This window comes from Brassica napus, chromosome A1 (assembly GCF_020379485.1).
Source record: "Brassica napus cultivar Da-Ae chromosome A1, Da-Ae, whole genome shotgun sequence".
In the NCBI taxonomy this organism is placed as follows: Eukaryota; Viridiplantae; Streptophyta; class Magnoliopsida; order Brassicales; family Brassicaceae; genus Brassica; species Brassica napus.
Window position 1 is genome coordinate 13,330,627 of NC_063434.1, and position 24,857 is coordinate 13,355,483.

The following is a 24,857-nucleotide window of genomic DNA, read 5'->3' on the forward strand; positions in this document are numbered from 1 at the left end:
AATTAATGTTATATTTTAATTTATCAATGTTATAGCAATCAGCTAAAAATACATTATGTTGTTCATCAGTTCTGTCGGTTGAGGTTTAGACTATGGTAGAAAACTAATTGTGGGCAACATTTATTAGAAATGACAATTCAAACATAAATAGAACACACAGACAAAAACTCAGTTTTTAACTTATCACTAGGTGATTTTTCCGTTCTTATGCACGGATATAAATATTTACAAAATATTACTTTAATTAGCCATATGATTTTTGATATGTCATATCTAGTCGGTTTTGTTGTTTTTTTAGAGTCGATTTAGTATAATTTGGGTATATAGATTGCAAATAATTTTCTGAATTCAACTATAATATTTTTTATCTTAAATATATTAAAATTATGATTAATTTTTTTTTTTTCATTTACGTTGGTTATTGGCTTAGATATGTAAACAAATTTGAAGAAGATTATGTATAACTTAAGATATATTGGTCTTAGAATGAAATATAAAATAAATTAAAGTGTCTGATTTCAAATTATGTAAATTAATATAACGATAATATTCTATAGTCTCATCATGTATATATATAAATTTTACAAAAGAACTAAATTATAACAGTTGGTTAATATTTCGTTTTCATTTGTTAATATGTATTGAGTCAACTTGTAATTTACATTTATAAAATAAATTGTTATTATAAAATTGTATATTCTTATTGTAGTTAAATATATGATTTTAGATATAAGTTGGATTATTCGAGTCACCCATTTTGTGAGTATATTGAGTTATATCTATTTTTTCAAATTCAAATTGAAGTATAATTGTTTTTATTATAATTAAGTAAAATAAAATTAATTTTATTTATTGTTTAAATGTGAATGTATTTTCATAATATTTATCAAATTATATGTTGATATAAAATTAATATTTTCTTTCTATCACTAATTATGTTTATCTTTTGCTTGATTTTGAATGATCACGTTTGATGTTTTTTCTTATTTTTGAATCGATTTTACTTATGTTTTGGCTATTAAAATATATACAAACCATGTATTTTAAATTCGAAGAACCGGTTTCATTTATGTTTTAGTGACAAAATAGGTACAAATCAGGTATTTTAAAACCAAAGAAGCGATTGGGACCCAAACCCGAAAGTACAATGGGTTATACCGGTTCTTTAAAGATTTACTAACCCCGACCTGAACCCAATAGAACTCGAACCGATCCTGAACCAAACTTTTATATAATCCGAATGGGGATGATTTTGATAAACCCGAAAAACCAAAACCCGAATGGATAAACCGAAACCCGATTGGAACCCCGAATGTCCATGCCTAGTTGGGGGGATTTATCATTAAAATGAAACTCTTCATTTGTGTGTAAACATCATCCATCCATAAATAACAGAACAATAGACGGAGGGTAACAAAATCTAACGGAATAGAACTTGAGGGGTTAAATTACAAGGTAACAAGTTGGGGGGGATTTTTTACGAAAAATCTTTAGTTGAGGGGATTTATCACTAAAAACTCTTAATGAAATCAAATTATATATACATATATTTTGTTTTTAAATTTGTTTTTCTTAACTTTATAAATGTTATTTTTTTTATTATATATGTTATTTGAATTTTTTTAAAGAGGAAATTAAATAAAAAAATCAATAATAGTATTTAAATGTAATATTTTTAATTTATTAAAGGTATCAGCGTAATCAACCATCGTAAAAGTTAATGTGAGCGCGACTTGTCAAATAATATTATAGAGATGTGACAAAAGATTGTTATATTAATTAATAAATATAATTATGGTAAAACTTACTAATTTCCAAAAATAACAATTCATTTTTAACTGTAAAATATGATTTTAAATATTAATTGATGCAGTTATGGCAAAAGATTGAATAGAAACAGGAAACAAACCAAAATTGCTTTATTGATAATTTCCATATTTGTTTGTGATAATATTCACTAGAAAAATAAAGATCTCTATTGGAGAATAAATTGCTTGATAAACAAATAAAAATAAAAATATTTTGCAACAGCATTGCGATATTAATTTGGGGGATTAAAACTCTTTCAACTTCTTTTGGATTCTTCTGCAAGCGAGCGATTAGAGAACAGAGCCCAGTCAATTTCTCGAATTATTTGGGTGAATAATCTCTCTCTCTCTCTCTCCTCTCTGTTTCTTACTTTCTTGACTCTTTCTCTGTTAGGGTTTAGGGTTTTAAGAATCTCCAAGAACTCTGGATTTACGCTAACAGATTCCGATTCATCGAAATCGCTTCCGGGCATGCGTGATATCCTCTAAGATCACCGAATCACTCAATTTCGATAAATCCTCTCCGTAAAAATCGTTCCTTTTTGGTATATGATTGGACCCATTTAGCCTTTGGAATTTGTAAGATCAAAGTTGAAACCTTTTGTCTATTTTGAGTGTAATCTTATTGTCTGGTCTTGTTTTTCGATTATAGCAGAACAAAGTTGAATGCTTTTGTCTAAACTCATTGTCTCACTCGAGTTTTGTATTCGATTGTAGCTGAAGGGCTTTATGGGTACCTCAGATGGTTCTGAAAATCAACAACAAGAAGACGTTAAAGTTGATGTCTTGGAGTGTGGGAATCTGACTGATGAGTCTCAAGAGGGAGAAGATGGGTTGTGCCAATCCTCTTCGAGCTCTTTTGGTGATTCATTGTGTGCTCGTGACGACGATGACGGTGATGATGATAATGATTTTGAAGCCGAGTCTATGTTAAACAAAGATTATCCATTACCTGAGACATTTGGTGATGGGACTGAGTTGTTGGGTTTGAAGAAGAAGAAGGTGACGGATGAGTGGAGGAAGTTTTGTCAGCCGTTGATGTGGAGGTGTAAGTGGTTAGAGCTCAAGGCTAAGGAGATTGAGTGTCAAGCAAGAGGGTATGACAGACAAGTTACAAGTTACTACCAGAGTAAACAGTTTGATTTGGACAAGTCGAAATTGGAAGGCTTTGATGGGAAGTCGAAATCTTTTGGTGATCAAACTCAGAGGATGAGTGTTTACAAGAGAGGAAGAAGGAGACGAGTTGAAGAGACTACAGATGTTGCTGCTTATATCTCCAACCATAACGTTTTCTCTTATTCAGATAAGCGGAAGCCAACAACTCTCAAAGCTCAGTGTCCTGTTCCTGGTGAGATCTTATACACATTGTTCCAGTTTTTCTCGGAGTTAGATGGTTGTTTTTAGGACTAAATCTTTGATTCTGGTACAGGCCGTAAAGCTACAGGGAAGGAAGAAGAGGTTGAAGAAGATGATTGTTTTGTTTCTGGGTCAGATTGTTCTGATGATATACTAGGAATGATTCTGTGTCAGATTGATGAGGCTCAGGATAAAGCAAAAAGATTGAAGAAGCGTGTTGATCAGCTCTTGTGTTGTGAGTCTCAGGATGGTCATACATCATTGATGCCTCAACCATCTCGGAGAGACTTTAATGTACAGAATGTCAAGCAACTTGCTCTTGTGGAAGAAGAACCGTCGCTGCCTCATATTCAGAGAGAAGGGACTGTGCAAATTGGAAGGCAACGAATCTCTGCTGATCATACTGAAGATCTGTTGATACCTCAAGCTCCTCCTCCTTTTGAAAGCGATGGGCAGTTTCTGTATAACATCTCTCCACTTCCATATGAGAGATTAGGCTTTCCCACAATCGATGATGTAAGCATCTTTTTTTTTTAAGTTTTCATATCATAGTGTTTGGTTGGAGTTGAGAAAAAAGCTTTGGAAATGGTTGTTTGTGTTCAGCTGCTGATGGATGGATCAGAGATGAATGATTATGAAGGAGAACGGGACCTTGATAATTGTTTCATGAAGCTAATGAATGAGTTTGGAAAATACACTATGTCAGATGATGATGAAGAAGAAGAAGATCCTACACCGGCCACTAAGAGGCATAAAACCTCTCACTGAAAGCTCTCTCTCTCTCTCTCTCTCTCTCTCTGTGTACAGAGCCTTATCCTCCTGCTTGATCAGCATAAAAGCTCCCTGAAAGTAGTAGTTATATTGGTATATTCTGTTCATTCCCCTCTCTCTCTCTCACTCACTCTAGTAACTCTTTGCATTTGGCTTTTTAAGAACTATGAGACCACAATAGGTTTCAGAGTTTGTGCATAGTTAAATGACTTAGAATCTTATCATATGATATTTTCTTTGTTCTTCTATATCATGAAACCCTTTTATGATTCATAAATTCAAAAGTTTTTAAGAGCTTTTCTTGTGTGGAGAGTTCAAGTGATTGTGCACGATAATCAAAACACATAAGCATGCGGATTAATCGAGTGTGATTAAACTTCAAACCCTTAACTTTTGATAAATAGTTAAATATTGAGTTTCTCTGACAGATACACATGTCAAGTTGAGAACTTAGTCTGAACTCTAAAAAGTGTTTCTTTCTTCTAGAAAAGGGGCTTTCTTGATTTGCAAATCTTGAAAAGAAATTATTATTAACATGGAAGATGAGTCAGGTTAGTGATAATTAAATTACCTGTAAAGACCAGATATAAGGATGATTAATTTACATGTAAAGACCAGGGATTAGTGGTGTGATGTGATTAATTGAGTTTTAAAGAGTGGCTTTTTAGGTAGCCGCATTTTCTTGAGACCCAAACAAGAGATTTTGATATTTGTTGTTAAGACCAAAGGACAGAGCTTTTTCGTAAGGGACATTTCATTCACTCTCATTGGCTTTCTCCTTGAGGGGGACCGCAAATCCAACTTCACTTGTCTTTCTTTATTTTTTTATATCCATGCTAGTCTTACACATTTGAAGTCTTGAGTATTGGTTACATAAAATGTAGTGTCGTACTCAGGACTTAAATTTGATAGATATACTTAAACTTTACGTTCTTATCTTGAAAAATCTCAAACATCTAAAAGCATTAACTTTGGTTGCCATCCAAAATAAAAGTTTGGGAGTTTCATAACTAGTACCATAGTTTCACTAGAATGAAATTGTGTTTACTAATAATTGGGGAAGTTTTATGAAACATCGACCAGCAGTTGTTTGTTACCAATAACAATTGTGAAAGCTTTATGTAACATGTATCAATATCTTTATTACTTAAGTGTCTGTTATAGCGATGTCAAAAAAAAAAAGTGTCTGTTATAGAACTCCGTGAACTAAAACTTAGAAGATTAAAAAAAACTAGAGAGGAACATATATCAATTTTAAACCTCGTATATATATTCTTAACTACCATAATTAGTGTTTCCAAATATGTGATGGTAAACTTTTATTGGTGCACCGGGATCTAGATCAGTTGAAAAACAATAGTTGTTATTATACTTAAGCTGAAGATAAAACTATACAGTAGTACTTTACGTTGATCTTGGAAACTTTTTAGAACTTGAACTTGTGTGCGTTGAGTCGAAATGATCACATGTGAATCTCATAATATATCTTAGATCATCTATATGAAAAAAGTCTTAGTCGTAATCGTTCTGGTGGACATGAATGAATCATTCAATTTTTGGACTTTAGATAACGACATCAAGATGTCAAAACCACCAAAGTTTTATCTACATCATCACATATCTAGAGTTTGTGTGAACACGAATCTTTTGGTTCTCATTTTTCACCTAATTTTGGTTAAAGAAGACGAAACCTTGATGTATACTACTATTATATGTCGTACTAACATATTATTAACAAATAATGTTGGAACTTGAAGTGGAAAGGTAAAGGCTAAAAAGAGGAGGTAGCCGCCATAAAACTTTTCCACGCGAGCTAATTATTTACTATTATTAAGTCGACCAAAAGAGAAGAATTACGTGGTCTTTTAGCATAAAAGCATAAGTGATTGATTAGTTAAGTCTCTTCTTCTCTTTCAAGATCAAAAAAAAAAAAACAAGAAGGCAGAGATCAAAGAAGATGCTCAAATTCGACGAACCACAATGCACAAACCCATCTTGTTTCTTCTGCAGCATGAAAGAGCCAAACCCTTTCCGTAGAAGATCAAAACTCGCCGCTATTTTCAAAGAGATTCCTCGTACGGAGTCAAAAGACCATGTCTTGGTCCTGAGCGGTCTGTGGAACATAGCCATGTCCGAGCCTGACGATCCTGAGTTCCCATCTCTCGGTTTGTTCGAGTGTATGTCGGAACTCATACAGAAAGCAATCAAGAACACAGCTTGGCTTCTCAAAGACCAAAACATTTTCATTCCTTACTACGCAGCTCACATCATCGGATCATACGCTATGAACAAGGAAGATTTGGCTTCATTAGCGGTTGAGTCAAAGGTCTCTGTGGTTCCTGCTTTGTTGGAGCTTTTGAGAGAGAGAATCAGTTGGGTTGAGCAGAGAGCCGCGGCTCGAGCACTTGGTCATTTAGCTAGCCATGAGAAGAGCTTTGGAGCCGTTTCTGTGTTCGAAGAAGAGATTGTGAAGCTTTCGAAGGAGATAGCTAGGACTTGTTTGAAGAATGTTTACAAAAGCTTTCTTGGGGTTGAAGATAGCTTGAGGCTCAAGTATCAGAGCGATTTGTTGACTAGAGGGCTTGGTGGGTTAGAAACAGAGAATCAAAAGGCAGAGGAATGGGGGATTCAGCTACAATGCTGGTCTTTAGATCTATTGAATTGCTTCGCCTCGCGAGGTAGGTCTCTTGATAGAATCTGCGAGGTAGGTTTCTTGAAGAAAGTGAGTGTAATGTGGGGCGGTTTAGTAAACCGGAAGTCACCAGGAGGCATTGGATTGATAAAGACTCTGTGCAAAACAGAGTTTGGAAGAAGCAGAGTAAGTGAGGTTAGAGAAGTGATTGAGAGACTTTGCGATCTTTCGAGATCCTCTGATGATTGGAAAGAGATGGCTTTAGATACCCTTTTGCTGCTTCTTAAAGACTCCAACGTTAGGTATCGAGTTATCGATGTTTTAGGGCATTGTTTAGTGGATTTAGCAGAAGATGTAGTTGCTGGAGACAGAGTAGCTCAAGTAGTTTTACAAGACTATCACAAGATTAAGTATAGCGGCTTGAAGATGAGTAGCGAGGAAGCTCAGAGAAGTATAGAGAGTCTTTGGGAGGTTAAAGTAGAGAGGAAGAAGAAGGAGAAGCTTATGAGTGAAGCAGAGCTTGAAGAGAGAAGAAAGATGGTGAAGTCGTTGAAGAAACAGGGGAAGAAGAAGTTTTTAATGGGTTTTGTTGAAGAGGCGATGGAGATTTATACAGTAGGGATCGATTTGTGTCCGTTGGATATGATAAGAGATAGGGTTGTGTTGTATAGCAACAGAGCTCAGTGTTGCTTGTTGCTGAAGAAAGCTGAGTCCGCCATTAGTGATGCTACGAGAGCTTTGTGTTTATCTGGTGTGGATGATCCTCATGGTAAGAGTTTGTGGAGGAGATCTCAAGCGTACGATTTGAAAGGGTCGGCGAGAGAGAGCTTGATGGATTGTTTGGCGTTCGTAGATCAACGGATCCAGCACTCGAGTACGGAGAGAGTACCGTACTACGCGGCACAGATGATTAGAAAGCAGATGAAAGACACGTGGGCTTTCTCAGGGTTTGACTCAAAGACCGGAGAATCGGACGGTTGGAAGAGGAAGGAAGGAAAATAGTAACCAGAGCATAACTACACGATGCCGTTTTGCCGCACAGACAAATTTTTTTGGTTTTGAAGTAACCTGTGTTACAGAAATGATAAATCTGCTATAAACTTTTAACTTTTAAGTAATAAGAAACCCTTGGCATATGTTTGAAAATTTTGAAACTTCTTAGTTCTTACATATATCTGAAATCCGTTATATGATATTTTTACAGGAATTAGTCAAAACCCAAAATTTTGTGTATGACAAATTTTTTAAGGGTAATTAAACTTCTTATCGTCTATATTTTGAATCTAATTGGCATAGAAAGATTGAGATGACTTCAGGGTGAAAGGGAGATCAAAACTAATCAGGCGTGATTGTAAGAGTAAACTAATTTTAGTGAGTTGGAGACAAACAAAATGGAAGATTCGTACCACTGCGACTTGTTCTAAAAGAGCATTTGGCATACGATCCATATGCACGATGTAGGTGCTTCTTCTAGCAGAAATATAAGAGAAATACATACACAGTATGTAGGAAAATATATTGACTGCGAAGAATAAGAGAGAATGGAAAAAGAGAGTGATGAGTTTAGATAGCCTAATTTTAAAGGGACATTTGCTAAAACTAACCCAAATATTCAAGTCAAATGTAAAAGTATACCCCACTTTCAGTCAAATGCAAAACCAACCTAAAGGAGTAATGAAAGTACTATTTAACCCTTATGACCAAACAAAAAACAGAAATGTATTTTACGTTTCTATCCTTTGCAAGTCTACATGTAATAAAAGAAGTCTACATATATATAGACTTCCTACGAAGTCTACACATTTATAGACTTGTTTTGTAGTCTACACTCTAATTTGATCTAATAATTTAATTTTGAAAATGTATAAAAATAATTATTGTGATATTTTTAACTAATCATCAATATAATGGATAATATGAAGTAAATAAATTAAAATTTCATATAATCGAACAATTTTGAAGAATATATACTAATTTAGTTATCATGTGTTAGACTATGTTCATAGTTTAGAAACAAAAGGTTCTAACATGTTATGTCTTTTAGTAGTTGATTTCATAGGGTTAGATTTTAGATTTTGTTTTTTTTTTGTTTTATTAACTTAAATCTGCATACTAATTTTTAGTAGTTTATATTTTGTATAAATGAGACTTTTGATTATCAAGCAAAACATTTAGGGTTTGAGATTTGTGGTTTAGGGTTTCGTAGACCTACAATAAAGTCTATTTATCTGAAGACGTCTTTTTCAGTCTATATTTTTCAATTTGTTTTACAAAAAATTATTATATTTAAACTAAGTTAAGTTCCTTACGAATAAAAAAGTGAAATCATATACTATAACTATTAAAAAATAAAGAAATAAATTTAATAAATCATATATTAAAATTACTAAAATAATAAAGAATAAATAACAATAATTAAATTATTATAGTAGACTTCCAAAAAGGACTACTATGTTATAGTAAGATCTACTCCAAAATTTTAATTTTAGTAGACTTCAAACGAAGTCTACAGTATCGTAAATTTTAACCTAGTTACATTTGTGTCTCCCTATATAAACAAAATTTATACAATCTCTCTCTAAAGTGGCTGCACAAGTTTTTAAAACTCTCTCCCTTCTCTCTAAAACTTTCTCTCTTCTCTCTAAAATTCTCTCAATTGTTTCCAAATCTCTCTCATTATCTTCTTTCTCTCTAAAATTTTCTCAAGTCTTTCTCACAATATTATCTTGTCATTTTAGATATTATGATTCATGGTTTTCATCTTCTCCTTTAAAAAATGTAAGTTTTAGATCTATAGATTTTAAATGTGTATTTTTATGTTTATTTCTCACAATATTATCTTTTTTTGGTAGGTATTATCACTCATGGATTTCATCATCTCCTCTAAAAATGTAAGTTTTAGATTAATAGATTTTAAATATGTATTTATATGTTTATATTCAAATAAATTTATAGATCAAGCTCTCTACATTAATTTGCTACTAGTTTACCTTATAAATTCTATTATGAAAAGTATTTTCAGATTTAAAATTATTTTCACATTTCAAAATATATAGATTTTTTCAGATCTGAAAATTATCAGACAGTGTAGACTTCTAAAGAAGTTTACTAAAGCTTGCAGACTTCATATGAAGTTTACTAAACCACAAAGTTTAAGCATACTTCATTGGAAGTCTACAAAAATATGACTTTAATTTTTTTTCTATGTTTTTTAATATTTTTATCTTATTTTGCAGGTATTTTCTTCCATAGTTGTTCTCTTCTCCTCCTAGAAATGTAAGGTTTACATCTATAGATTTAAAATATGTGTTCTAGTATTTATATTCAAATAAAGTTACATATTAAAATTCATATTAATATGTCTTTAATTTATAACTATTTTGTCTACTAAATAATATTTTTAAAAGTTTTTTAGATTTAAACTTATTTCATATTTTTAGTGTATTTATTTTTCAGATCTATTTTTTTTTATAGAGTAGACTTCATTTGAAATCTACTTAAAACTTACGGCTGGTAGACTTCAAACGAAGTCTACTAGCCTTGACTTTTAAGCATATTTCATTAGAAGTTACTCAAATATGATTTTAATTTTTATCTTATTTTTCATAATTTTATTTTATTTTGCAGGTATTCTCTTCCAATGTTTTCAAATCATCTTCCCAAAAATGTAAGCTTTCCATATATTCATTATAAGATATTTTGTGTTTATAATGAACTAAATTTATAGATTCATACATTATCTTTTTGCTTTGTTACAAGGATGACAAAAAACTATTTTTGAAATATTTTCCAGAACAAAGTATTTTCAAATTTTCTAAATGCACACTTTTAGATATGAAAATTTTCCATTAGTGTAGACTTCAACTAAAGTCTACTAAACAATAACTTTACGTAGACTTAATAAAAGGTCTACTAAAATATGATTTCAGTTTTTATCTTATGTTTTTCTCATAACTCTATCTTATTTTGCAGGTACTTTTTCCAAGACTTTATTTGAAGCATCAAGATTATGAAAATTCAAACATACTCAATAATACTTTTTAATATATTGCTTTGTAATAACTTTCATAATAAAATATTAATTTTTAAATAATTTTTTAATGCATAATCTATAAACATTGTATTCATTTTTAGTTGTTTTCACTTGTATGATATTATTAATTTTTTGTTAGATATCAATTTTTCACAAGATCTAACCAACCAAACAAGTAAAACCACCATAAGCTAAAATAAAAACTAACATACATGTGAGAAGAAGAAAATCTATACAAAATTTTCCCAAAATTTTTCAAGAATAACACTAATCAAAACAATTTGCAATAAGTATCAAGTGTATAATTATAACACATTAAATTGTGAAATTCATCCAAGACCATTAAAATTTTACTAACATACACTGTAAAATAATTAAATCATGAAAAAATATGATGAATAATACACAAATACACTTTTAATAGAATTTACGACGTAGACTTCAACTGCAGTCTACATTTGTAGATTTACAAAAACGTCTACACTTATTATCTAAAATATAGTCAATCCAAAAAAATTTAGTGTATTTGGCGCAGGCTTGATACACAAAGGCGTACAAAGTGTGTCTTAGATAACTCGATCAAGTTCCGTACTTGTCGATTATTCGTGACTGGCATAAGAGGAGTATTTTCCTATTCAGAGTCATTTGTTTTAAATGATGTTTGGTAAGGAATAGGTTAGCACAATCTTCTCAATTTTGTTGTCCAGATCATAATCTTCTTGTGTCATTTCAAGAAGTTTACCATGTGTACAGCCATCATGCACAAGGAACATTCTTCAACCTTTCCGATTCTTCATCCTTTTCGAATATTTTGTCACCCAAAATATCTTTGACCCATGCTTCACACTCGCTCTAAGTTTCCAACCACATCCTTGAACACGATACTTAGCCACATACAGAGTTTTCGTTGTCTTATATGCTGAGAATGTAAATTTATATTCCACAGTCACCGACTTCAGCTTTAAAACAAGTTCAACCTTATTAGCAAAACTATAAACGAAGACTTACAAATACGTCTACAATTATTAGCTAACAACATTGTCAAATTAAATGAATTATACCTTCATAATTATTAAAAAAATTCTTTTCAAAATCACTCAAACCCATTAGGATTAACTAACACACACTGTCAAACAAAAAAACTAGAAAAATTTAATGAATAATACACAAATTCACATTTTTATAGATTTTTCTATGCAGACTTAATATTCAGTCTCTGAAGATGTAGACGTTCTTTTCAGTTTACAGACGTAGACTGTCAAATAGGTCTACTCTTTGGGTTGGTTTTTGCAATTGACCATTTTACGGGTTGCTTTCTATAGTTGAATAAAAGTTGTGATTTTGTACATGTAGACTTTCATTTCAGTCTACAATTTAAAAAGGTTACTTTTTGCAATTGACCAGAATTCATCCAAGATTTGACTTTCAGAACTAGACTTCATATGCAGTCTACATGTTTGAATTTTTTTTGAAAGAGGTTAGTTTTGCAATTGACCAAGTTTGACTTCAAATCAGTAGATTGAAATGAACGTCTACGGGTGTGTAGACTTCTTGTGAAGTCTACTCTCAAATCCGACAGGTTGGTTTTGCATTTGACCAAAATAAAAAAGTAGACTTTATACGCAGTCTACATTTTTTTTTTAAGATAAGAAGACTGCATATGAAGTCTACAATTTAATAAATTTTTTATTGCTTTTTAAACTTTTTGGTCAAACACAAAACTAACATATTCCACGAAGTCAAAGTTTTGGTCAAATGCAAAACTGACCTTTTATAGACTTCGGTGGCAGTCTACATTTTGTAGACTTCCGTTGAAGTCTATTTTGAAAAGTCAAAAGTTCGGTCAAATGAAAAACTAACCTCTTTTAGGTAGACGTCTTAGTAAGTCTACCGAAAATTTTATTTTTGTTGTCAAAGGTAAAGACGGAGACTACTGGGGAAGTCTGCGTTAGAAAAAAAAATTGTCTGGTCAATTGCAAAACTAACCCGTGCGTTGACAAATAGACTGCATCGTAAGTCTCTACGGAGGCGTAGACATACAAAACAGTCTACCGTCGCGACACAGATCTGAAAAAGAACGAAAACCATGTAAATAGTTACCTTTTTCATGTGTAAAGCTCGTTTCCAACCTTTTCAACCGTCCAAACTCCAAATATGAGCAAAAAAAAGCATCTTTAACGATTCACTAATGAAGAAACTCGAAAATATGAAGTTTATGATTATGAAAATGATAGTTATGAGAGTTTTTTAGATGGAAATGTAGAAGAGATGAGAAGAAATGTAGTTTTTTGGGTTAGAATGAGAAAAAAAGTGGTTGAAAATTGAATTCTAGAGTTTTAGAGCTCAAAAATGGTGGTTCATGGTGGTTGAAAAAATTGATGATGATGGCATTTTTGTAAATAAGAAGAAATTGTTAGGGTGTATTTGGTTTTTTGTTAATTTCAAAATTAATAAAAAAAATAAATAAAATGGCAATTTTGTGAATAATTCAAAAATATAAGGATAATATGGAAATTTTATTGATGAATAGTATGGACAAAAAAAAAAGGGTTGGTTTTGGATTTGACTTGAAAATATGGGTTGGTTTTGAAAAACACCCAATTTTAAATACAATTTAATATATTTATATTTAATTTAGCTAATTTTAAACATGATAACATATGTTCTTAGATATAATTATATAACCTTTTATATATAATTTTAAACGGTATCTTTTTGATTCGTCGAACATTTAGATTATGGTGTGTTTGGTACGAAAAAAATCTCTAAATGCAGTAATTATGTGTTTGTTATGGGTTTGATAGCTAAATGTAATAATTTAGTAATGCAAAATTATACAAAATCTGTCAATAATGAGTAAAAAGTAATCAATCATGTTTCAACTTTACACAGACAAAAAAAAACTTAGGCGGTCAACGCGGGAATTAGACGATCTTACGCGGATCAACACAGATCAACGCGGGTCAACATCTTGCTACACCAATTTGGGCATATTCGCCGCGGTCAACCTCTGAACAGTGTCTAAGCGGCCGTTTAGGCGGCCGCATTTTCGAACAGAGAAATAAACTAGGTTAAGATCTGCGCCTTGCTTGAGATAAATATTATTTTACGTATTATATGTTCTTTATATATTATAAAATAATATATATTGGATAATTAAAAAGTTAGTAATTATTATATATATAATTAAATTAGTGTGAATACATAAATAAATTTTATTAATCCAAACATCACTTTTTCTATTTTATATTGTATATAATTAAGTTTACATAATATATACATAGATATATAGTATATTTTTAATATTGATATATGTTAAATGATGCATTCTACTCATTTGGTTTTTGATGATTTGTATATTTTTATATAAAAAAATAAAATCACTAATAACAAAATTTTCATTGTGTGATGTTTAAAAGTTTTAGTAATTTATAATGTTTATAAAAATTCAATGCAAGTTTCAAATTTAAATATTAAGTTTCAATTTTTGTTCAGAGATTTTATCAAAAAAAATTTGTTCAAAGCAAATTTGAAAACTAAAATATTTATATATTTTATTTGGTACACAGTTTAGTTTAAAAGATATTAATATATATGAGACTTCCTACTTACATGATTTTTTAGTAATTTGTATTAGGCCTGAGCGTTCCTTGGACCGTTCGGTTTCGGTTCGGGTGATTCGGATTTTCGGATTTTCGGTGTTATGCTCATAAGTACCATTCGGGTTTTACTAATTATCAGATCGGGTTCGGTTCGGTTCCTTCCGGGTTCGGTTCGGATCGGATGTAACCAATGTTTAAAATCGTCCAAAAATCTATTTTTTAAACCTCAAAAATTGACAATTTTTTTCTTCAAAATATATAAATTGTTTACAAATCTAATTAAAAGTTAATAAAACTATCTAAATTAACTAAAAAGTATTCAAAATAACAGTTAAAATAAACTAAAAAAATATTTTGAATACTCTAAAATATCTAAATCATCTTAAAATAATAAAAAATATTAACATATTTAACTAATTTCGGATATCTTCGGATCCTAATTCGGATTTCGGTTCAGTTCGGATTATAACCAAACACCAAAGTACTAAGCTCATAAGTCCCATTCAGATATTTTTGTATAACAGTTCGGATTCGGTTTCAGTTTTTCCGGTTCGGGTTTAGGTAGGTACTTCGGATTGAGGTAAAAACGCCCAGGCCTAATTTGTACCCTGTCATAAAAAAAACTAAATCATGGATCATATAAATTTCAATGTGAGCCTTTTAAAAATTTAAAATATAACATATACGAAAAGTTCTAAATTTTTATTATATGGTTACTGTGTGTTGTTTAATTTGTTTTAGTAACTTAAAGTTAAACAAAAATGATAGAGAATACATGAATTTCTATCAAATTTTTATCATTCAAAATCATTAATTTTCATATATAATTTAGCCACATTAGCCAATTCTGTAATTTTTATTTAAGAAAAGAATTGAGAATATTAATAATTAATTTATGGTCAGTTTAATAGAAAAACTTATTATATATTTAGATGAACTAATCTATTTCTCTAAATATTTTAAGAATCATTGTGGTGATTGAACATGACTACTAGCAAATACCGTATTGTAATGTTTCTATTTTAATATATCACGGATACACCTTAGTTAGATTCGAGTTCACTCAAAATTAAAATCAGTATATACATCCTACTAGCAAATACAGTAGTTATAAATGGTTACAAGTATTTAACCATATGTTAATTATGAGATAAATGAGTGGATATGCATGACCACTACTGAGAGTTTAAAAACAAATTGACTAAGAGAGTTATTGACTATTTCACATTTTCTAGAACAGTTGCTTTGCTTTTTTCAGTTCAACACAATATCAAATGTAATTTATTGTATTTAACTATTAGTTTCTTACAGTTCTTTATAATTTGTACTCCTGTATTTTGTGTGTTTATAATAGTTCAATAAAAATAAACATTACTTGAACTACCATAATTTGCCTACGATTTTTCGAAAATAGATTCAATCAAAATTAATATCTTAACATTTGAGTTTAGGATTTAGTAGTTATTGTTTAGATTTTAGTATTTAAAATTGTGTTTGAATCTGTAAACTTCTACAAATGTTTTATAAATTACTTTTTAAGAGGTTTAATTTAATCTTTTTCATCACAAACTTAAAGTATTTATGAATACATTAAAGGTAAATCTGAATAATGTTATCAAATTTGTGGTAATTTGAAATTCCCCACAATAAAATCACAAGTTTTCTTATAAACAAACATTTTATAGGAAACTTATTTTTAGTACAACTATACATAAAATAAAGAGTAACTAATTTTGTTTGTTGTTTACTTTCTCAAATTTTGAACTTATATTTTAGTTTTTTTTATACTTATATTTTAATTATGTTTTTTTTATATTTTTATTTTTTGGTTCATTTTTTAAATCTCTATTTGAAATTTAAAGTTAGTTGTTCATGCTATTAAAAAAATATCAATTCAAATTTCTTAGGATGGATATTTTGTAATGTTGTGATTAGTTCTTCCCAAAAAACCTAAAGTTTCATGCAAGGAACTTGCTCAAATTGGTAAAACAACGTATTTGCCATTTTTTGTGAATGGGAACTTTTAACTCTTTTTTGAAAGAAGGTTCATCGAACTTTTAATTCACAGTGTGGTAGAGTGGAAAATTTTTACGTCATCTTTAACTAAAGAGTCGAGCATCTCCAACCTCAACTAAACTATTTTTCTGCATTACAAAGTATGACAAAGCTTTAGTTTTAGGTGCCAACAACATATTTGGATGGCAGCAAAATATTTTAAATTTGCCGATGGAACGTCTCTACCGTGTCATGGAATTATATTATTTTTAAAATATTCAAAATATTATGATGCAAAATATTTTTTGGATAACATAATAATATAGACTCTCTTTAATGATGATTATCAAATTCATGATTTTTTTTATTTATGGGTAAATTATATATAACAATTCTAATCTAATTATTTATTAAGAGTAATAAAGACTTTAAACATTTCAATTTTTCCGGCAAGAGCGAAAAATCATTTCGCAAATAATATTATAGTTATTTTTGAATTTTTTGCCAATATTTTTTTAGAAATTATCACAATAAGTGATTTTGATTGTTCTAAGAAATTTATCTTAAAAGACGTATAATTCATTATATCTTATGTGATATATTAAAACATAGTCGGTTTAATATTACTAACCAAATATTATATAAACACATATATAATATATTTTAATATTAATAAAGTAAATATAATATAAATTAACTATGATATTTTCATTAGAATTTTTAATTATTCTGAGATGATGATAAATAATAAGCTAAGTCACTAAAATTATTATTTTTAAATTAATAATTAAACATAAGATATTACCAACCCTGAAATTATAGAAAACATAACAAATCAGCAAATTCACTTTTTAAATAATAATATATATGTCAAACTATGTAATCCTTTTCATGTATTTTTATTTGGTGATTTTAAGTGACATCTAAAAAGTTCAAAATGAAATCATATAAAATCATCGACTTGTTAAGTTTTATAATTGAGTCAATTATATTGACTTGATAAATATTTTAAATCCAATAAAATTCTACAAGTTTGAAAATATATGAAAACACTCGGCATATCAGATGAACTTTTAGAATTGCACATAACATAACTTCTTTAAAGAAAACAATAGCCTTACGGGAGACAAATACACCACTTTCACATACTCAGAGAACGTCTCTACTGAGTTCTCGTTCTGCTGCTTTCTGCTGCCCTGACTTGCGCGAAATAAGGGTGAGCCTGTCAATTCACAAAAGTATCAAAACACCCAGCTTATCAATCTCATTCTCATGATCATATCCATGTAAACACACGAGGCTCAGATCATAAACAGACTAAGAAAAATCACTGGCTGAGTAATGTTATGATACGTACCATTGCTTCTTTTGCAGTTAACCTGTCTTGATGATCATACCGCAGTAGCTTGTCGAGGTAATCAATCGCCTACAAGTAAAGAAAACAAGTTACAGCTTAGGGGAGAAACTGTGGCAAAAGTCAAAAGTGTTTCTTAAGGAATAAAGAGAAGAACAAGTTGCCTCAGGTGAGACCAAATGGCGGTTGTCGGCATTGATGAATTTGGACCAAGGCTTCCTGCTATGCCTGTGGAAATAGCTCAACAAGGAAAGAATTAGCCATTGGCATTGCTCTAATCTTTTATAACTATAAAATTATATGTTTCTTCTGCTTACCTCCCAACAAGTGCCTCTAGTTGGGCATCAAGTTCTAACTGATACTTGTTCAAATATGCATTCAATTCATCGGTTCCAAGGACCTGAGTCAATAGTCAAACAAATATTCTTTACAAGTGAAAAAGCAACGAGCATGATTAAGTTTAGCCACACAATTAAATTACCTTGGCGATTTTGACGAGCTGATCTTGGTTGTCATGGCCATAAAAGAAAGGTTCCTTGCGGAATATCTACAAGAGAATATAATCATCAGACACATAAGGAATCAGAGATGACTATATAAAAGTAAAATATGAAGTTTGCAAATGTGCAAGATACTCAGTACTCACCATCCCAGCAAACATGCAACCGAGGCTCCACATGTCCAAGGAATAGTCATAGTCCTGTAAATCCACTAGAAGTTCCGGTCCCTTGAAGTACCTGAGACAACATTTCAACGAGCTTAAGTACTGGTAAAGACTACGTACTGTAACCAGTTTAGATAAGAAAAAAAAAAGAGAGATAACATACCTTGAGGCCACACGGACGTTATACTCTTTTCCAGGATGGTAAAACTCAGCTAGACCCCAATCAATCAGGCGAAGTTTGCGCAGCTCATGGTCAATCATGACATTGTGTGGCTTGACATCTCTGTGCATTATACCTTGGGAGTGGCAGTAGTCCAATGCCTGCAGCATGTCATGGGAAAATTTCAAAGGTTATCACTGACCTTCATTAATTGTGGAACCGAGAAAGTTCCATAGATGAGGACACTTTTAAAAGAGGGATAGATAAGTAACCTAACCTTCAAGAGCTCATAGATGTAGTAACGGATGTCATAATCAGTCAAAGTCGGATACAGAACCTTAAAGTCAGTGCTGTTAACATACTCAAATATCAAGCTTGGTGTTTTTGAGTGTTGATCTCTGACAACATCAAACAGCTTCACAATATTTGGCCCTCCACAGAGATTCTGAAGTATCTTAATCTCTCTTCTAATCTGTTTAATGATCATACAAAATTCAGATAGGCAAAAGAAACAACATCATTTCCTAATGAAACCTATCTATATAATGTTTAGCTTCTTATCTCTATTGCAACACTGATAAAGTAATCAAAACAAGAGAAAGCGACTAAACTTGATTATGGTTCCATCAATAACAAGTCATGTAGACAACACACTCACCTTCTTCTTCTTGACAGGCTTGAGAATCTTGATAACGCACTTCTCGTTACTGTTGATGTTAATCCCCTCAAACACCTCACTGTATTTGCCTCTCCCCACCTTCCTGACAACCTCGTAATCATCTTGCTCCCTGAGATACCAACACACAAAGAAGAAAAGCTTGAAACTTTTTAACCAAAAACATCATCACCTACTCTCCTCTAACAGATCAAAAATCAAGAACGAGCTAAGGAAGGAAAAAACAACAACTCCAGAGGTATAGCTATCATCTAGAGAAGAAAGATCTCAAAATCAACATGAAGAAGCCTAAAGCGAATCGAAAGGAGAGATCTTTAGGGTTTTCAGAAAGAAGGAATCTTACCCCCACTGAACGTTGAGAGACTCGTAATCCCAATACTCCTTCGGCCGGATCACGTTAACGTCCGTGTATACACGAGCTTTCGACATCGCTCTCCGAACCGTGGAAGGAGAGATCTCGTCGAGAGAATCAGGAACCGTCCAAAAGATATGTATGTGGGCAAGGGAAAGTAGGAGAAGATGATTTGGCGCATATATCATTCACTGCGCTCTCCCGCACTAGATTATAACCTTTAGTGGCCTACACTGAATTAGTGAGAAAAACAAAATCTTAATAATACTAGATTTTTTTAGAGCGCTACGCGCGGATAAGATATTATATGTATTTTTCAATTCTAAAAAAATAATGTATAATATTATATTACATTATTTAAAAAATATAAAATAAAATTACATAACATGAATATTTTTTAAAAAAATTTCTTTGTGAAAATCATTATGTTGTTTGATTGTTGTACTTGATTCACATATTTGCATAGATATTTGTGATAGATGAATAACCATATTTTATTATCAGTAAATAATATATATTTATTATATAATATAAGAAAAATAAAATTATTTACTTTTTAAATAAACTTGTCTCATATTGGGAATTCAGTTATAGACATATCATATTCGAAAGAGACATTTTTACAGTTATCAATCTTCTTAACAGTCAAGAAACAAATCTAAATATAAAAACAATATCTCATACGATCTCTTTGTGGAATAACTACTCTGAAGAAATTGAATTTATGCATCAAAAAGGACTGGAAATGGATGTGCAGATGTATTATCTAAGTCAATTTTACAAAGTACTATTCATAGTTCATATATCATTTAGGTTCATCCTATTTTTTTGTCCATCATTTCTTAAACATCTTGAAATAACTGATGCTAATTAATAATAAACTTTTGGCTGGCAAAAATAATAATCAAATTTGTCTAATTATCGTTTAGTTTGTCTAACTGATATATGTATTTCTCAATTCTAAAAAAATAGTGTATAATATTATATTACATTATTTAAAGAATATAAAATAAGACTACATAACATAAATATATTTTTTAAATTTTCTTTGTGAAAATCATTATGTTATTTGATTGTTGTACTTGATTTACATATTTGCATAGATATTTGTGATAGATGAATAACTATATTATTATATGAGTAAATAATATATATTTATTATATAATATTAGAAAAATAAAATTATTTACTTGTTAAACAATCTTGTCTCATGTTGGGGACTCGGTTATAGATATATCATATTCGAATGAGATATTTTTACAGTTATAAATTTTCTTAACAGTCAAGAAACAAATATGAATATCAAAGCAATATCTCATTTGTAGAATAACTGCTCTGAAGAAATTGAATTTAGGCATCAAAAAAGACTGAAAATGAATGTGCAGATGTGTTATCTAAGTCAGTTTTACAAAGTACTATTCATAGTTCATATATCATTTATGTCTATCCTATTTTTTTTGTACATCTTTTCTTAAACATCTTGAAATAACTGATGCTATTTAATAATAAACTTTTGGCTGGCAAAAAAAAATCAAATTTATCTAATTATTGCTTAAATATTTTATTAATATTATCTAAAAAGCTTTCAAGTGATATCATAGTTTAATTTTTGTTAGATTTTTTGTTGTTAATTTTTAGAATTTTTTGTATTTAAGATTTTTTCCATATTAAGTTTCTATTTCTTTCACATAATTGATATATATATATATATATATATGTTATAAAAAATTATCATCAGATCAGTTTTACTTATTTATTATTTCTTTTAATGAAAATACACTTTTTAAATAATTTAATTTAAAATAAAATTATATATTAATTTACTGTATTCTAACAATTTGATAATTTAATTAATTTGCTTTGGTGGATAACTTAAAAAGTTTTCATATGAATCGGGAAAAGCAAGTTTATGTTATTATATTATATTTATTTGTGTATATAGAATCTATATATAATGCTAGTGTAATAAAGAAAGAACATTATTTTTTGTAATTTCAAAAAGATACACAATTTGAAATTAATCAAAATTGAATAAAATGGTAATTAAATATTTGTAAATCTAATTGTTTTTTTTATCTTGTTTAGTTGGATTCTCATGAAAAGAAATCGATAGGTCAAACAAATATTTCAAAATTTGTTGTGTTATTGTTTTGTCTATAAATTAAAAAATTTATTGAATTGATATATTTAATTATTGCACCCTTAAATAATATTTTATTAAGACATTAGAGAACTATGTTTTGAGTTGTTTTGTCAAATTTATACAAAAATCTATGCTTTTTCATATTTGTCACGGAAATTTATATGTTAACCTTACTTTACAAAATTCTTAACTTTGTCACGAAAACAAAAATCTATGATTTTTCATATTTGTCAATGTTCTCACACTTTCAAAGAATATATTAGCTTAGTCATTTACTTATTTTTTTTACAAAACAAAGTATCGGAGTTTTGAAAGTCGAATTCATATTATTGTAATTGTATATAAGAGTTTGTGATTACATATTTAGTGATTCTTGTATATGTGTCCAAGAAAGTTTCAATGGCTTAGTGGTAACTGTCCTATATTTATGTCATACTAACCCGGGTTCGATCCTTTCCTTCGCATTGTTTTTTTATTTTTTACGAAAAAATAAATGAGATGACGTGGCAATTTCGAGCTCTCTGATTGGTTGATTTTCCTATCCTACGTGGACACCCTCTCCATGGCTTATATCCCCCTTTTGTGATAGATGAATAACTATATTATTATATGAGTAAATAATATATATTTATTATATAATATTAGAAAAATAAAATTATTTACTTGTTAAACAATCTTGTCTCATGTTGGGGACTCGGTTATAGATATATCATATTCGAATGAGATATTTTTACAGTTATAAATTTTCTTAACAGTCAAGAAACAAATATGAATATCAAAGCAATATCTCATTTGTAGAATAACTGCTCTGAAGAAATTGAATTTAGGCATCAAAAAAGACTGAAAATGAATGTGCAGATGTGTTATCTAAGTCAGTTTTACAAAGTACTATTCATAGTTCATATATCATTTATGTCTATCCTATTTTTTTTGTACATCTTTTCTTAAACATCTTGAAATAACTGATGCTATTTAATAATAAACTTTTGGCTGGCAAAAAAAAATCAAATTTATCTAATTATTGCTTAAATATTTTATTAATATTATCTAAAAAGCTTTCAAGTGATATCATAGTTTAATTTTTGTTAGATTTTTTGTTGTTAATTTTTAGAATTTTTTGTATTTAAGATTTTTTCCATATTAAGTTTCTATTTCTTTCACATAATTGATATATATATATATATATATATATGTTATAAAAAATTATCATCAGATCAGTTTTACTTATTTATTATTTCTTTTAATGAAAATACACTTTTTAAATAATTTAATTTAAAATAAAATTATATATTAATTTACTGTATTCTAACAATTTGATAATTTAATTAATTTGCTTTGGTGGATAACTTAAAAAGTTTTCATATGAATCGGGAAAAGCAAGTTTATGTTATTATATTATATTTATTTGTGTATATAGAATCTATATATAATGCTAGTGTAATAAAGAAAGAACATTATTTTTTGTAATTTCAAAAAGATACACAATTTGAAATTAATCAAAATTGAATAAAATGGTAATTAAATATTTGTAAATCTAATTGTTTTTTTTATCTTGTTTAGTTGGATTCTCATGAAAAGAAATCGATAGGTCAAACAAATATTTCAAAATTTGTTGTGTTATTGTTTTGTCTATAAATTAAAAAATTTATTGAATTGATATATTTAATTATTGCACCCTTAAATAATATTTTATTAAGACATTAGAGAACTATGTTTTGAGTTGTTTTGTCAAATTTATACAAAAATCTATGCTTTTTCATATTTGTCACGGAAATTTATATGTTAACCTTACTTTACAAAATTCTTAACTTTGTCACGAAAACAAAAATCTATGATTTTTCATATTTGTCAATGTTCTCACACTTTCAAAGAATATATTAGCTTAGTCATTTACTTATTTTTTTTACAAAACAAAGTATCGGAGTTTTGAAAGTCGAATTCATATTATTGTAATTGTATATAAGAGTTTGTGATTACATATTTAGTGATTCTTGTATATGTGTCCAAGAAAGTTTCAATGGCTTAGTGGTAACTGTCCTATATTTATGTCATACTAACCCGGGTTCGATCCTTTCCTTCGCATTGTTTTTTTATTTTTTACGAAAAAATAAATGAGATGACGTGGCAATTTCGAGCTCTCTGATTGGTTGATTTTCCTATCCTACGTGGACACCCTCTCCATGGCTTATATCCCCCTTTTAGTATTGTATTGATTTGTTTAAAACAATGCGTTTTAGCTAAACCTTGCCTAAAAAGGCTTGGAAGCCGTTGTGGTAGTTCATCATCCCTAATCTCCTTTTTTTTCTCTATATATAATCTCAAACCAATAGTGATTTATCATCGTTTCTAGATAAACCCTAATCGTAAAAGTTTCACCTTTATTAGTCGGACTTAGAAACCCTAATTTTTGTGCAGTTTTTCAAACCCTAAGAATCTTAAAACAATGGAGAAGAAGAAGTTCATTGATAAGAAAAAGGCTGCGACATTCGAGCTGTACCCTCGTGAAAGTCTTTGACTTCCCTTGAAGGTTTCCATCATATTCACATGTAAAATATATAATACAATTGAGGACTACAATTCATGGATCTTTCCTTTACATATGTAACAACTTATAACAAACTAAAGAATAATATTCATAAAAATATTATTAAGTGGCTATCACCTTCCAGCAGTTTGATCGTCGGGTGGTAAGAATCCCAAACTGGAACAGAAGCTGAAGAATAATTTTGATGGAAGTCCGATCCCTTTGTGAATATATCTGGGTACTGAAGTGATGATGGAACATGTAGAACACGCATCTGACCCATTTGATCTTTTTCGCACACGAAATGAATGTCGATCTCTATGTGTTTTGTCGGTTGGTGTTGGAAAAGATTAGAAGATAGATACACTGCATTAATGTTGTCACAATAGACAATTGAACCTTGTGTAAGAGGACAACCCATTTCTACGAGAAGGTTCCAGAGCAAACATATTTCTGCAACCGCATTGGCAACTCCTTTATATTCAGCCTCTGCGCTTGATCGAGAGACTATCGGTTGGCGTTTAGCTGACCAGGAGATGAGGTAATCGCCTAAGAAGACACAGTATCCCGGTGAAAACCGTCTGGTTGAAGGACAGCTTGCCCAGTTTGCATCTGAATATGCTATCAACGACATTTTGTTTTTCTTCAGAAGCTGAAGACCATTGCGTGGGACCCTAAAGATATCGTAGTATGCATCTCAGATCTTTCATGTGAGGCTCCATTGGATTATGCATGAAGAGACATATATGTTGGACATCATAAGATATATCAGATCTCGTAAAGGTAA

General features: G+C 30.0%; 3 protein-coding genes across 6 annotated transcripts; 2 read left to right on the forward strand and 1 right to left on the reverse strand.

The window, feature by feature from the left end:
- The first annotated feature begins 2,011 nt into the window (after positions 1-2,011).
- Positions 2,012-4,232, forward strand: LOC106448052. Of its 4 annotated transcripts, none has more exons than XM_013889987.3 (4): positions 2,012-2,138; positions 2,526-3,156; positions 3,238-3,680; positions 3,768-4,232. In XM_013889987.3, exons 2-4 carry the CDS (start codon positions 2,538-2,540, stop codon positions 3,930-3,932), a joined length of 1,227 nt encoding a protein of 408 aa, XP_013745441.2. In that variant the 5' UTR covers positions 2,012-2,138; positions 2,526-2,537; the 3' UTR covers positions 3,933-4,232. The 4 variants fall into 4 exon arrangements, with proteins under 4 accessions (XP_013745441.2, XP_022575101.2, XP_022575097.2 ...); XM_022719380.2 differs by having other exon boundaries at positions 2,113-2,353; XM_022719376.2 differs by having other exon boundaries at positions 2,133-2,387.
- A 139-nt stretch (positions 4,233-4,371) lies between these two features.
- Positions 4,372-7,713, forward strand: LOC106376747. Its single transcript, XM_013816867.3, has one exon. The coding sequence runs from the start codon at positions 5,893-5,895 to the stop codon at positions 7,567-7,569; it is 1,677 nt and encodes a 558-aa protein (XP_013672321.1). The 5' UTR covers positions 4,372-5,892; the 3' UTR covers positions 7,570-7,713.
- A 9,448-nt stretch (positions 7,714-17,161) lies between these two features.
- On the reverse strand, positions 17,162-19,648 carry LOC106448060 (casein kinase II subunit alpha-2). The gene is made up of 10 exons (XM_013889996.3): positions 19,395-19,648; positions 19,034-19,163; positions 18,653-18,847; positions 18,379-18,536; positions 18,198-18,288; positions 18,033-18,098; positions 17,869-17,951; positions 17,716-17,779; positions 17,555-17,623; positions 17,162-17,419 (listed from the first exon to the last, which is right to left on the reverse strand). The coding sequence occupies exons 1-10, from the start codon at positions 19,589-19,591 to the stop codon at positions 17,360-17,362; spliced, it is 1,113 nt and encodes a 370-aa protein (XP_013745450.2). The 5' UTR covers positions 19,592-19,648; the 3' UTR covers positions 17,162-17,359.
- Between the last annotated feature and the right edge of the window lie 5,209 nt (positions 19,649-24,857).